Genomic DNA, 14,973 nt, shown 5'->3' with positions numbered 1-14,973 from the left:
AGATCAGGTTGGAAGTATTTTGCATTTTAGCCTATACACCTCAACTTTCTTGAGAAACATTCTGTTCTTCCAAGCTACATGTACTTAGGGTCTGAACTAGACGTATATTAAGTACGCTACTGCTATTCGTTTCTCACAATCACAATGCTTTGATGCCAAAAACATTTGTTGATTCATAATTTCCTGACTTGATTTCTCTCTGAACATATGGATGAGGAACTAGTATTACATAAATAAACCACTAAGAACGAACTAAATTAATTATAGTAAGCGTGATTGTGCATTAAAAACTCAATGGACTAAAGGCATCCCAATATAGGAGCCATAAATTAAAAATAAGACACTTATTCACGTCTATCTTTTTTTTAAAATTCTTCAGAAGACCATTAACAGTGATTCATTAGTATTTGCAGGAGCAGGTACAGAAAAAAATACAATATTTACCTACAAATAGATTATATACATAAAACTTTTAAAATAGACTACTAACCGCTAAACCACAAGCTGTATCCCAATTCCATGGAAGCACTTCATTTTCGGCTCCATTATCAATTCCTAAACCTAAATGGTTATGATTATCTTGTTCTTCCGGACAATCATTTCCGGTGGTAGCGCAATTTCCTACGGTTGTATTTGCTGTAACTGGATCCTGTGAAGGATCAGGTAACCAAACGTGATGTGAATTGTTTTGGCGAGGTTCCCAGATAGATAACAAATCAAATGGTGCCATGTTAGCGTTTTCTTGAGAGTGCTGGTTCTCTAACCTTCCAGGGACGGCTGTTCCATTGGAGGCAGTGAGGTGCCCAAGCTGTCCAGGTAGAGGAGTTATGTCCCCAGTGACTCCACTACCCGCAAACGAATGAGCCTCTCCACTGGCTGCGCTATTGTAATTTACTCCGTTGGCACTGAAATTGCCTGAACCAACACTACAATGTGAGTCTCCGAAACAAGAAAGCAGCCCAGAACTGCAATTGCTTCCCCCAGCAGTATCACTTCCAGGTGTTGTACTTATCCGGCGCTCTGCACCAACAGCCCATATCTGGTTAGCCCGAGAAGAACCGATTATGGATAGATTGTGAAAGTGGTGGGGCAAGTCAGAACTACAATCATCAATGTTCTCTTTTGTTTGCATATCCAAGCATACACCCGTAGAATTAGCACAGTTGGCGGCTATATCAAGTGCATCATCATCGGTTAGACAGAGTGCATCAGGGAGTTGAGAAGCTCCATCTTGAAAAACAGACAGATTGAGATCAGGCTAGAAAAAAGGTAAAATTAAGGGAAAATGGAATAAAAAATTAATATTTGATCGTAGGAGCAGCAATTACGACACTGTGCATGGACTGATATGTCACACACGACTTTTGGAAGTGTATAAATAAACACTTTCGAATGAACAGAAAGTATTTTAAAGGTTAAGTCCGATTCAGAGAGTGCTGGGCTTGTGAAGTCCTTAAAATGAGGATTGATTAGGTGTGCTTGACTAAAATTAGTTGTAAGACACAAAGGTAAACTACTATAGTCTATAAGAACTGATCAGTGACAGTCGCCATAACCGAATGGTAAATAGTGAACATTCGATACTCTTATGCCTAACTCGAAATATCTTGTCGAAAAAATGATACGTGGTAGTTGGGTTTCTGCAGTTATTCATTAATTACAAACAGTTGGGTACAATTAGGAAGCGAAATACTGAATCAGTATTAGTGTTGGTAATACTAGGAGATCGAACAGTTGTCCAGTACATTATAATTTTGAATTAGCTTTTACAATCTTCCATACCTTTATAATAATCATGTACTCATTGGTGACTAACTACAAAATAGATTCGGCAAGTTCAAGCGGAAAGTAGTGTCCAATACAGTTCGACTATGTCCAGTACCATGATTCGGGAGTAAAAATATAACACGTGGTACAATTTGACGTTATAGATGTACGGAGTCGATTTCTACCAGAACTAACCAATAAAGAGCTGGATGCAACTACGCTACCGCAGCCAGTTTTGGATCACGTTACCTAACATTACGAACCGTTGGTTAGTTATTGAGTGGATCTTTGTCACAAAGTCTAGCCATAGGCACGAATAAGGCCGATGGTCTTGAAATACCCATCCATCCTACTTACTCCTACGTGCACCAACAATGAATGTCGGGGTTAGCGATGACTGGGTGTACATAATACGTGTCCCGATTATTTCAGTCGAAGAATGTATTACACTGACTAGTCGACTTCCCATTCTAATATTTTACTTTACACCTGATATTACCATTACTCACTCGACGGTTCCATCAAGCACAAGGAAATCTTTGAGGACATCTGTAGTTAAATGCTTCCATCTTACGCATGTCATTACTTAAGTAGAACGTATATCGTAGTGACAGAATCTACAACTGCATAGTAACCTCATACGCTTCACAAGTGAAGCAAGTTCGCAAGAGCCAAGCACGTTTTTGTACAGGTCTTAGGATTTTGTCACCCAACAACCACCGATGCCAGGACTTCCATGATAAGTGAAGTAGTTAACGTGATCAACTATCTTTCTGTTTCAAAACGGGTAGTGGCATAGACCAGTGCTGAAGCAAAATCTTGTCTTCGGGAGAGGTACACGGCCTAAATGTGCATGGGATTTTACTTCGAGCATTTCAGTCTGTGTGATTATTAAGGTGAACAATCTAGACATGATCAGACTGATTCCTATGTGATAATCACAAGTATCCCTGGCCTTTCATAGTAATTGGAACGATAAGCAATCGAAATCACTGGAATGCAGTTACATTCAAGGCTCAAACTCCTACTAATAACTAAGTCAATCTGTAAAACCTGAAAATCCACTCGAAAACCTATGGAGTCAGCCTCGATCCAAATCAATTATAGATGTTTCAATATTACTGAGTTGGAGACCTGATATCGATCTCCGATTCAGAGCATTGGTAAGAAGTTGCCAGCTGTGGGGTAGCAGTAGGGTTTTGAATTTCCCTTTAGTCTTCAAGCTCACAGTTTCGGTCACCTGTTTTAAAACTAGATCAAGATTTCATCCTTCTCAGAGATATTTTCGCTACCAGAAAAATTTTTAGCCTCAAATCCCCTTAATAAGTCCATCATTACCTATAATTGCTGCCCTGTACATTTATTGCCACTACTGAGTAAGCACTTTGATAGCCAACATTCAAGTTTCCCTTACTTCTTATTGCGTTTGTAACATACTAGGATGTTCCTCCGAATCTATTAATCTAACAAGAGCTTTCGGAATCGTATCCTTTTCCGATCTATTGATTTAGGTTGCTAACAGCCATCACTGCTGCCTTTACTATGAATTGAAGATAATATCAGAATGCTTTACGACGAATAATCTCTTGATCGTTGACTAAGCGCTTAGTTAGTTCTATTTTGGGGATATTTGAGATCAGTTTGTATCCCCTGGATCCAATATGGAGCAGAAAAACTCATAGTCGGAGTTCAGAAATGGATTCTAGAAGGATCGGTAGTGATATTGATGCTACTGAACGGTGAAAAATAGCGATATGGTCCATCTGCTCATTGTTGTGACCTCAAAAGTAGCCAGTTTTACAATCTCTTTTTACGTACTCAAACTTACTAAGAATAAACAGCCGCCTGAACAGTTTTAACATCCGGAGCTTTAGTTTAGTGGGACTGTAACCGTGTTTTGATGAGACCTGTGTATACCGATATATATATATATATATATATATATATATATATATATATATATATATATAGTAAAGATAAACAACAAAAATACCTTTTTCATTACGTTCAAAAATTAAAACGCTGAGGGTACTTTGAAGGAAGATTTAACTGCATGATTCAGTCAGTCAGTCAACTACAACGTAGGACCAGGCACACATATGCATCGGTCCAAGTTGCCATAACTCGTTAGCACAACAACATGAACACCGGATTCATAGAAGTAGTTAATTTAGCGGTGGTAGTATATAAAAGAAAGGTTGTATATAAGTATATAGTATAGGAAGGGAGAAAGTTATGAAGCAATTTCAATCTCAAGGTTTAAGGGAAGATAAAGAGTGTATACACCTACGCCATTGTGATCGATTCTGAGCCATGTCACACACAGTCTCCAACCATTGGTTACGATAGTCACACAGACCCCAAACAAGTAGTCTGCATCTACCAACATGGCTCAGACTACAAGTTAGTGACTTCAAGCTCTGATGCCACGTTTTGGTTTGGCCGCCCCTAACTCTCTTCCAACCATCCCCTTCACTAGTCAGCATAGCGCGTCGTGGTAATCGGTGTTTAGGCATACGTAACACGTGGCCTAACCATCTCAGTCGATGAAGATTCATGACCTCATCAACTGATTTACCGTCATTCCCTAATACCCTGTGTCTAACCTCACTATTACTTACCCGGTTATCCCAGCAGATGCGAGCAATATTTCTAAGACATCTGTGGCATCTTCTACTCTTTATTGCCATGTTTCACAGCCGTAAAGTAGAACAGAGCGAACTGCTGCTCAGTATACTCGTCCCTTAATTGATAGACGGATATCTCGTCTTCGCCATAGGTGACGTAAGTTGGCAAAAGCCAAACGAGCTTTCTGAATCCGTGATGAGATTTCGTCAGACACCAACCCATTAGGGCTGATCAGAATCCCAAGATACGTGAAGTTGTCGACGCGTTCGACTACTTCGCTCCCTATCCTTAGTTCAGGTGTTGATGCAGGCCAGTCCTGGAGTAACAATTTACATTTAGATGGGGAGAAACGCATCCCAAACATCCTGGCATTATTACTGAGTTCTAACAGAAGACTCTGCATTTTGTCAGCGTCTTCACCAAACAGGACTATGTCATCTGCGTATCCTAAGTCGATTAGTGGACCTCCTGGTAGGAGATCAATTCCTGAAAATTCAGTCGAAGAGAGTGTTATTTCCAGCAACAGGTCTATAATGAAGTTAAACAAAAATGGGGGTAGTGGACAGCCTTGACGGACACCACTTGAGGTTGTAAAATCAGATGACAGTTCGCCATAAGCTCTCACTCGACTGGTAGTGTTCGAGTAAAGAGCCTTCACAAGGTTTATGTACTTCTAAGGTACACCTTTCAATGAAAGACACTGCCACAGAACCTCTCGGTCTACAGAGTCAAATGCTGCTTTCAAGTCAAGAAAAACTATCATTGTTGGACGCCGATAAACATGTCTGTGCTCTAAAACCTGACGAATAATGAATGTGGTCGATGCAGCCACGACCAGGTCTGAAGCCAGCCTGATTTTCTCGTGTTTGCAGTTCACGAGTCTTAGTTAGGCGCCCGATAATTATTGAGGCTAGTATTTTAGATGCTATGTTAGTCAGACTAATCCCTTCATGGTTATCGCAGGATGATTTTGGCTCCTTATATATTGGGACAATAAGTGATTGTGACCAGTCGGATGGGATTACATTCAACTCCCAGATTTTAGCCAGAATATTAGTCAACCTAGTCGCTAAAATTGGGCCACCATATTTAAAGACCTCTGCAGCCAATCCATCTGGACCAGCTGCTCTTCCTCGTTTCAGATTACTTATAGCCTTTTGAACTTCAGCTAGGGTCGGGGGGCCTACTTCAATGTTCCATTCAGACTGTCTGGGAATAGTGGATAGTTGTGCAGTAGCTGAAGACCAGCTGCACTACTCCTTAAAGTGTTTCGCCCATCGTTCTAAACGTCCGGGCTGAGAGCAGATAAGGGTTACGTCTTTTTCCGAGATTGTTTCACTTACACTTGACTTATTAATTTCGGTTACTTTTATTAGTCTGAAGAGTTGCCTGGTGTTGCCTACAGCCGCTGCCTTTTCTATCTATTTTGCTTTCGTTGCCCACCACTGCTCACGATCGTTCCTTAGACTGCATGATTACTGGAGGATGGACTCTAATCTGTCATACAAACAGCAGTAACGACTGTTAGTAATCTTTATTAGAAAGTTAGTCAGTTAACTAACAAAGCTTCTTTAGAACAAATGGGTGGCTGAAAACATACCTCGGTGGGCTACAGGAATGAAGACGAGGAAGTAACCTTAATATACACTAAGTCAGTCAGTCACAAAGTAGAACTTCGTACGCAAGTACATCAGTTCGAGTTGCCATACCATATTAGCACAGAGATGCAGTTGTCCATTCAAATCCCATAGTGGTAGAAGTAGTAAGAGTATAAGCAGTAATCCGAAAGATTAGGGTTCGAAGATGTTATTCAAGGAGTATAATCCAGTGAAATAAATTCTAAAATAGAAAAAAGAAAGGGACAAGGAGAATTCAAAAGATTAGAATTTGAGGGATCAAAAAGAGTGGATGCACCTTCGCCATGGCAAACGATTTTGAGCCATGTCATTCAAGGTCTCTAACCATCGATTGCTATCATCTCGCGGATCCCAACCAGGTAGTCTACACCTACCAACATGGATCAGTCCACTTGTCAGTGACTTCATGGATTTGTGCCACGTTTTGGTCTGGCCGCCCCTAGCTTTCTTCCAACCTATTCCTACAACATAAAACATTTCACAACTGATGAAGTCTCACTACTTCATCAATCGATTTGCCATCTTTACCTAGTATCTGTGTCCTAACAACTGCATTACTTACTCAATGATCCCAGGATATACGAGCAATGCTTCGAAGACATCTATGATCGAATACTAGTAGCCTACGAATATCCTCTACTCTTACCGGCCATGTTTCACTGCCATAAAGTGGGACGGAACGAACTGTTGCGCAGTAAACCAGCTCTTTGGTTGCTAGGCTGATCTCACCTACGCCATAAATGACGCAAGTTGGAGAAAGCTAGACGAGCCTTCTGTATCCCGTATTCTGCCCATCGATCCAATCTCCTAGATTGCGAATGAATGATATGTCCATCTTTTTCCGAGATAGTTTCGCTGACAGTTAGGTTCCTAATACCGGTTCCTTTAACAAGTCTGAACAGTTGTCTGCTGTTACCTACTGCCACTGCCTTTTCCATCTCTCTTGCTTTCGCCAACCACCAATGTAGGCGATCATTACGTAGGCTTCTTGTTAGCCTGCGCTTAAATTGACTCCTCTCTTCATTATGTTCAGAGCCAGATGGGATGAGTTTTCGAGCATCTATCAGTGGGGTAGATGTTGCTGAGATCCAGTGTTTCTCTCTAACCTTATGGTTTACCGTACTAGCAAATATCACTGCTGTTTCCACAGCTTTTCAGATGTCGTTCCACGCTGCCTCGGGGTGGGCACAACTTACATGGGTACCCAACTGTTTTTCTAGTTGTTCCTGAAATATATTCTTAGCTTGTCTATCATTAAGTACAACCCTAAGAGGTTTCCTTGCAAAATCTTTCCTACGTTCAATAAGACGCAAACAAATACGTGCTCGCACTAGAGCATGATCTGAATCTAAACATGTGCTCCAGAATGAGCGACAGTCTTCTATCGAGCCCCTCCATCGGTGGCTGATAGCGATGTGATCTATTTGGGTCCAACGTTGGGACGAATTCGGAGGTCGCCATGTCAAAAGATGTTTTTCCTTATGCTTTAAGTTAGTATTTGCAAGAAATAGGCGGTTATCTGAGGATAGCTGCAACATATGGTCGCCATTATCTGTTCTTTGAGCCATCACACCATAAGATCCACCCAGGTGTTTTTCGCTTAGTTTACCTACTTGAGCATTAAAGTCGCCAGCCACTATTACTACATCAGAGCGCCTAAGTTTTCGGATAAGGTCGGGAAGATTCCTGTAAAACTCATCTTTTACATCATCTGAGCTGCAGTCAGTGGGAGAGTAGGCAGAGACGACGAAAAGGCAACGACGAGTTTCCCTATCTTTCGAGTCCTTACTGTTCCGTTTAGTCGGACAGCGCACAGACGACTGTCTACTGGGATCCAGTCTAAAAGAGCTAGTTCTGCCCTAAAACTCAATGCCATGCCTACGCCAGCGAGGTCACGGTAAGCAGCATCAAGGCTTCCAGATACACGAAACGTGTATCGAGTTGGTTCTTTATTATGACATGGTGAGGTTAAATAAGTGACGCTCCTCGGATCTTGTATGTGCGTTTCGGAGACGCAGCACACATCGATGGTGCGAGATTCTAAAGTCCTAGCTAAGGAAGCCTGTTGTCTTATTTAGTACAATGTTCGGACGCTGAAAGCTCCGACATGTAGTTTAGAATGTGGTTTCAGGAGACCAGGAATTATGTTCCGCGTACTCGAATCGTTTGCCCTAGCGGTGCGAGGTGATAAAGGGAAGTGAGAAGGCTTAGTCGTGGAGACAAGAGTTACTAGGTGTAGGAAGGATTTGAATGTGACCAACTTGATTTCGTATGTTTTTACGGGTATGAGGGCTGATATCACTTACCAGCTGCCCACCACGTGGAAGGGTATTTATTGATGTACGTGAAAAGAAAGTTGGATTTATGTTGGTTTTAACGACCCGGAAGCGTGATCGCAGAGTCCATGGGACAACTGTTTGAGGCCGGTCACGTACGGTCTTTTTGTGGGACGTTTTTGACGTTTTAGCTCCGTTCTTCAAAGGGCTTTACCGCCGGAGACGGAAATCCGTGAGGTAAGGTGAGGCGTGACATTTTTAGGGTCGACCTTTTCTAACCCCTTCCATCCTTGTGAGAAGGCAGCAGATGCTGGTTGTCCGGGGGAAACACCTTACTGCTGTCACACCCCTCTACAGTCAGCAGTACGACTTCGCCCTCAGACCTTGAGTTGCTGCTTTTAGTCTTACCGTTCTCCAATCGACCTGACTGGCATGGTAGAACCTACAGGAACATATGTTCCAGCCAATATAGCTCGGTTGGGTCATCAAGATAGGCAAGCCCGACCACCACGTCAAGGTAGCAGCTACGGTCGAGATATGCACTAACAAAGGTTTACATAATGACTATAAGAAGTGCTGAAAAGTTTATGAACACAGAAAACAGAAAGAAGAAATGACAAGTTTATTAGGTAATAAGTGAAAACAGACAATTGTTTAGATGTATTGGAATGAATAGTCTTGAAAAGCTGTTAGTTAGTGCAACAAGTGGAAAAAGGTGGACCACGACGATACACTTCCAGCATGTGTCTGTGAACTTAACAGTGTAATTCCCCACCCATGTTGTTAATAGTCAACCATCGTGCAGTTTAGTGATTAATTCTTCCAATCGAGCGTGTTTGATAAAAACGTGGATAACTGTGGTTTGATGAGACGAAAGATTATCAAATATCGAGGTCGAATCTTGAAATATATCTCCAAATCAGTCTAATGAAACATTTCCGAGAAAACAATAAGAAACCGTCTTACGAACTTTATGTATAACAAAATATTATTCAAAACCAGTAACCTACGAGTGCAGCAGGCCAATGAGGAGGATAACCAATGCTTAGCGATTTGCAGTTAATGGAACTGGGACCTGGAGTGGTTATTGTCAAATCACCCAATGAAGTTGTGGAACCGACAACTGAAAATCCCGGGGGTGGTATTGAAGTAGATAACAAGCCTGTCAAGTCTGGAGTAACACGAGCCACCTCTTCAGCTGACATGTGTTAACTTGATACCCTCACCAATCCCAAGTATGTACACAGGTAGTAGAGCCAAAGCTCAAATGGGGCTACAAAAATAAGACCTACTGAAGTTAATGAATAAATGACAAAGGTGGTAAGAGGAACTTGATTCGAACCCAAAAAAGAAATAACTGAGAAATCAAGACCTTAAAAGACGTTATTCCAATACATTTCAGCTACATAGTAAACATTAGCAGCAACTCTTCATATTATTGAACTGTCATCAGAAAAGGGGTTCGACAAATACACACAAACGTCCCGAAAAATAAGTCATAAGACCATAACACCCAGTAGTAAGTTCTATGAGAATTGTGGCTGGATGCTATTAGTTTATTCTTATTTGAAACTTAATGAGTGAATTACGAAATACCGTTTCATGAACAAATATTGGACCAGACTTTCTCTGTGTGAGATCTAGACATACTATCGGGCTGCCCAAATCTAAACAGACAGACGCCAGATTCTGCGACATAGTGGTTGATAACCAAGCGCTTTGATCACTAGCTTAACCTTGACATTTATCCAGTAACATGGTTTTGTAAGGAGCTTTAAAAGATGAAGATCGAAAAATCTAAACATCGTCTTGAGACAGTGTAAGTTTCTTAAGTATATGATACATAGCTTATTAATATCAACTAATACAACAAACGGACAGAAAGTAAAGGGGCTGTAAGAAAGTGTGGTTATGAACATCACACAACAATGCGACACATAACACATTCCTGCTTATACGTGCAAAGCTGATAGGAATACCATCAGATTGCAACAAAAGCGTAGACTACTCGGTCAAAACATGGTGGCAGTATCAAATGGAGCGTAAACTACCACTTTCACAAATGCTAATTTGACCAGTCCTGGAGAGAACATAATATCCCGGATATATTTTGAGAACATCTTTTTCATGAAGACACTTAATTTCTACATCAATATTCCCATAAACAAACTCGTATAGATATACCAGAAGAGTCAGTGGATGATGCATTAGATGATACAAACTTAAGACCTGCTTGGAATAGGGATTCTAAAACCATAAAAATCTGATCATTTCAGTGAACGAGCTACAAGGCGATCTTAGCATTTGATTTTTTAAAATCCCATTATTAGAATTGAGATTGTATCAGACAAATATCTGTGTACCACCCATGTACTACAGATATCCTGAAAAATTATACGGAACTTTCCGAACCAGGAATGGCCAAAGGTACACTTCAGAAAGACGATTTACAACAGGAAAACTTCCGGTCTCCAAGAATTAAAGCCAACAAGGGTGACGTTGAGTAGTTCAACATACACCTATTTAGCATGCTGATGTCTTATAAGTGATATCTAGGCACAGTAACAAAAAAATTTGAGACAGAAATGAATTAAAAACGTCGCGATGTCACGTCAGTACAGCGATGAAACTGACCACAAGAGAGACATATGATTTCAAACAGTATTAACGGCATTGAGAAACGAATGCAGTCAGGAAGTGAAGAGTATTGAATATTAATACATAAAGGTTAAAGAAGGCTAAATGTAACTGAAGCAACTAATTTTGAATCTTGTCACTTGGTGTCGGATTTAAGATTTTAATTACGAAATTCTACACGACTTAGTCCAGCCATCAGTGTCTCTGAGGTTTGATAAAGTAACTTTTCTGGGCGATCCATGGGGCTTTATTCAACTATATTAATGCTTTTTTTCTGCCAATTCTAAACAGTCCTACGTTGTTACTGTCTATCTGCCAAGTCTAAACACTAGTCGCTGGACCTCAGAATTGTTTACATCATGTTGCTACAGAAGGCAAACAATAGTTCAAGGATAAAAATGACTGAACAGCACCGCGAACCATTATTAGTTCGAAGGCTAGTTTTATCTCAGCTATAAGAGCACAATTGAACTGGATGTCAAATAAATCTAAAGCTATAGTTTAATGGTCTTTATGACAGTAGCGTTTTACAGAAAGCAAAAGCATGTGATGACACATTACAGAACCCCTAAAAGAACATTTTTGCTCCTGTTCATTACCCTGTTAGACAATATAAGCTTTGGCTACCAGTTGGATCTATTTCTTAATCTAAAGAAGTTGGACTAGAAGCATCTTCAAAGTTGACCTACCTTGGTCAAGGTACCTTGAAGACTACACTAGACTTATGTTGATCTGAATTCTACCACAAACCTGGTGGAGTCCAACCAATTATCAGTTTGTAGCTATTATTTACGAGGTCTGAACGAAGACTAGTCAGTAGCTTTTAGGACATGAACTGATTTAAATAAGTAGTTAACAAAGACTTTGTTGAAAAAAGACGTTGAGAAAATTCAGAACGTGTGGCTTAGACGACATCCATAACTCATTGGATAGTGCTTCAAATATTTCTTGATTATCTGTTAACTGACCACTATACTATCGCGGTCTGGACAAAACAGTAGTGATTTTATAATCCCTTATCAAGCATGACAAGTTTACGGGAAACCTAGGAGCAAAATAAAATACGTGAGGCGTTGTTCTCTAAAAAATTCGGTAGATCTGTCGGTTGCTAAAGTCAAGAGAATATATCTATCAAGCAAGTCTCGATCACCAACCCTAAAAAAAGTTGAACATCTCTCGTGATCACAACAACTCAGGCCAATGGACAAGTCGGATTCTACGTTGGGCATGAATAACAGACACAATCACAGGAAGGTAAGGTTGATTTACAACTGTACTGTCCAAAATAGGTCTTTGAAGGTAGGTAGCCCCGAAAAATACAACTAGAACTCGGATTTTATTGCAGGTGTGTAGACTGGGTTCTTAATCCTCCTGATTTTGGCAATATTTTGTGTCACGGCATCCTATGGTACTTTATTTCCTTCGTCTTGCCACCGATACGTCTCACTTGGAGAGATGTACAAGTAAAGACGTTACATAGGCCTTGTTGCAGGGATAGTGTGGGTTTATGAAGAATTTAATGTTAAACAACTATCATTCTCCAAAGTTTCTGTACTAACTATTTCGAAGTTTATTTGAAAGGAAAAAGGTTTTCGTCTATTCAGTTTGATTATATCTACGAAGATACTTATAGCATAAGTTAATAAAGTCCTGGTAAGCGAGGATTTAAAAAAGAAAGGGTTACCAGTACAGTGGAAGTTTTTCGACTTGATATTGTTGATAGAATGTGATATGACGTACAGAGTATACTTCTGCAGGTATGTGCTTCACTGGCAATAAACCACTCATAGGCCTAGCCCACTATACTACATTACATTAGTTTACGTAAACCATGATAGTTTGGATACGTATTAATATAACGATGAGTATACGGCATGAAATTACAAGAACCTGACCAATAGCACCAAATGATCGTCTTTTGGAATCAGAATCTGGAGAACTTTCGTTCGCGAATGCTGCCAACAACGCGGGGAACATATCGAGCTTGTACTATATACACCGTACGTTACCCGCTGTAGCTTCATACAAGGAGCAACTGGTAGTTAACAAGGAAGTGATAGAACTCGTTTTAACCTATACAGCAGAACAGACTCGTTAATGGTGTCACGAGTCTAATCAGCATCTCAGATACTTGGATTTTACCAAGACTGTATTTTAAGTACGATAAATATAAACCTAACATTAAACAGTATATGATTATCAACAAAACAAAACCTTCGAAAATTGTTACGTGAAATTATACACTAAAAATTCCTCTAATGATTATGGAGATACTATTTAGTCATTTTCATTTTTGACAATAATTTCAAATATATATCCATCCACGATAATTCCACTGAAGCTCTAAACAAATCCGAGTAGGGTAGTCAATTCAGGCACTTATTAGATCAACTTTACGAGTGGAAACTTGTCTTCCGTCTTATATGCATAGAATTATTGAAACTGCAGTTCATACAACTGACTAGCCTTCATAACTCACAAATATGTACAGTATTTACAACCAACCCAACGCCCGTATATTCCGCAACTAGCCACAAAATGAGAGAACCTTGAAGCATTTAAACAAAGGATTGTATGTAGAAATATCACTTAATAAATCAATCACTGAACTGTTATATTTTTTTGTTGTAAGAAAAAATTGTCGGGAACTAGTATTTACATGATTAGTTTGTTACGCATGATTGTTGGTAGAGTTTGAACATCCAATTAAAAGATTGGACATAGCTTTGATTATCCCATACTTTTTCTACTCTGTGTTTAAAATTTAAGGTATTATTTCGAACTTTTGATTTTCACCATCTCGGAGGTTTTGTGAGGGATATATTTCGAAATAACTACTCAAAACTCTTATCTGCCATACAGATCTTTGTTAACATTTATTTTGTCTTATATTGTTTAAATGAAGCAATGTCCAATTTGGTGATGTCTGTTTGGGAGATATGACAAGTTTAATTTAGTGCAATCTGATTGGTCGACAGCTAGTTTTAATACCGATTTGAACAAAAAGCCGCAGAGTTTTCCAGTGACTCAATTGCTGACAGCCTAAAGAGTTATTATTCAGTATTTTGTTTTTCATGCTGATGCGTCGGAAATTACTCCTAGTATATAGACATGTCAATCAGCCAAGCTGACGCTGATGAAGAATGTCTAGTTTTTCCTGCAATAACTAAAAATTATTCAGAAATAAAAAATACGGATGGATTATCAGTGGAATTAAACAATACACCGCCCAACACAAACTCTTTTTCTCGACCCCTACGTTCCACTTTAAAAACAAAATCGAAGTTCGAATCCGAAAAAATCAGACAAAGTGATCTTAATAACTCAGAAAGAAATAATAAACTTTACACAATAACTACCAGAGGACAAAAAAATCTTGATAGCTCAATACATAAGATTTATAAATTAGACCCCATGGAGAAAAACGGTGCTATGAAAAGTCAATTCCCAACCCCTAAAAATGACACGGAAGTATGTGATTCGGACCAAACCACGCCATGTGGATCTAAAGAGCATTTAAAGAGGCCTTCTATACAACAGTTAAGAAAGTACTCAGTCGTGGATCCGAATACTCTTAAATTTGTAGAAGGTTAGGATTATTATTATTATTATTATTATTATTATTGTGTCTTGATATTTGTACGAATTATATTTTAGCCTACTTATTGGTTCACCATTTACTTTAGGAATTTCATAGAACACTTTGGTTCATTATTTTTTGTTCACATTGGCATCAAAATACATTCGTGGTGCATAATTCTTATTGAGGACTTCTCGGGATTCCATATAATTCTAACAATGCACATTGGATATCTCCATTAGGAGAGTGTAAATTACATAGACTTGTTTGACAAAAAATTCATCTTTTCTTAAATCTGTTTCTGTTTACGAAAACTTTTCAATTTCTACGTTAAAAATCAGTAATTATCCTTTGATCATTTGCATATCAGTATGATGGTTAGATTAACAGGTTTATAATTGCTCATTTTAATGTACATACATAAAGATTTCGCTTGATTTGACCATAG

At 39.4% G+C, this 14,973-nt stretch overlaps 1 protein-coding gene across 2 annotated transcripts in view; it reads right to left on the bottom strand.

Moving 5' to 3' along the window:
- Smp_155000.1 (pumilio, putative) overlaps nucleotides 1–13,468 on the bottom strand; it is a gene marked incomplete at its 3' end in the record, with an annotated part of 32,719 nt that extends 19,251 nt beyond the window's left edge. Inside the window, exons 1-3 of one of the 2 annotated variants that reach the window (XM_018790566.1) lie at nucleotides 13,425–13,468; nucleotides 9,319–9,581; nucleotides 491–1,230 (exon numbers count right to left, since the gene is read on the bottom strand). In XM_018790566.1, coding sequence (XP_018646195.1) covers nucleotides 491–1,132 — 642 coding nt within the window. In that variant the 5' untranslated portion in view covers nucleotides 1,133–1,230; nucleotides 9,319–9,581; nucleotides 13,425–13,468. Of the gene's footprint in view, nucleotides 1–490; nucleotides 1,259–9,318; nucleotides 9,582–13,424 lie in introns of both variants that reach the window. The other variant, XM_018790564.1, reaches the window with a different exon arrangement.
- Between the last annotated feature and the right edge of the window lie 1,505 nt (nucleotides 13,469–14,973).

This window comes from Schistosoma mansoni (assembly GCF_000237925.1).
Source record: "Schistosoma mansoni, WGS project CABG00000000 data, supercontig 0062, strain Puerto Rico, whole genome shotgun sequence".
NCBI classification, from domain to species: Eukaryota; Metazoa; Platyhelminthes; class Trematoda; order Strigeidida; family Schistosomatidae; genus Schistosoma; species Schistosoma mansoni.
The sequence above is the reverse complement of the archived record's forward strand: the minus strand, read 5'-3'. Positions and strand labels throughout refer to the sequence as shown.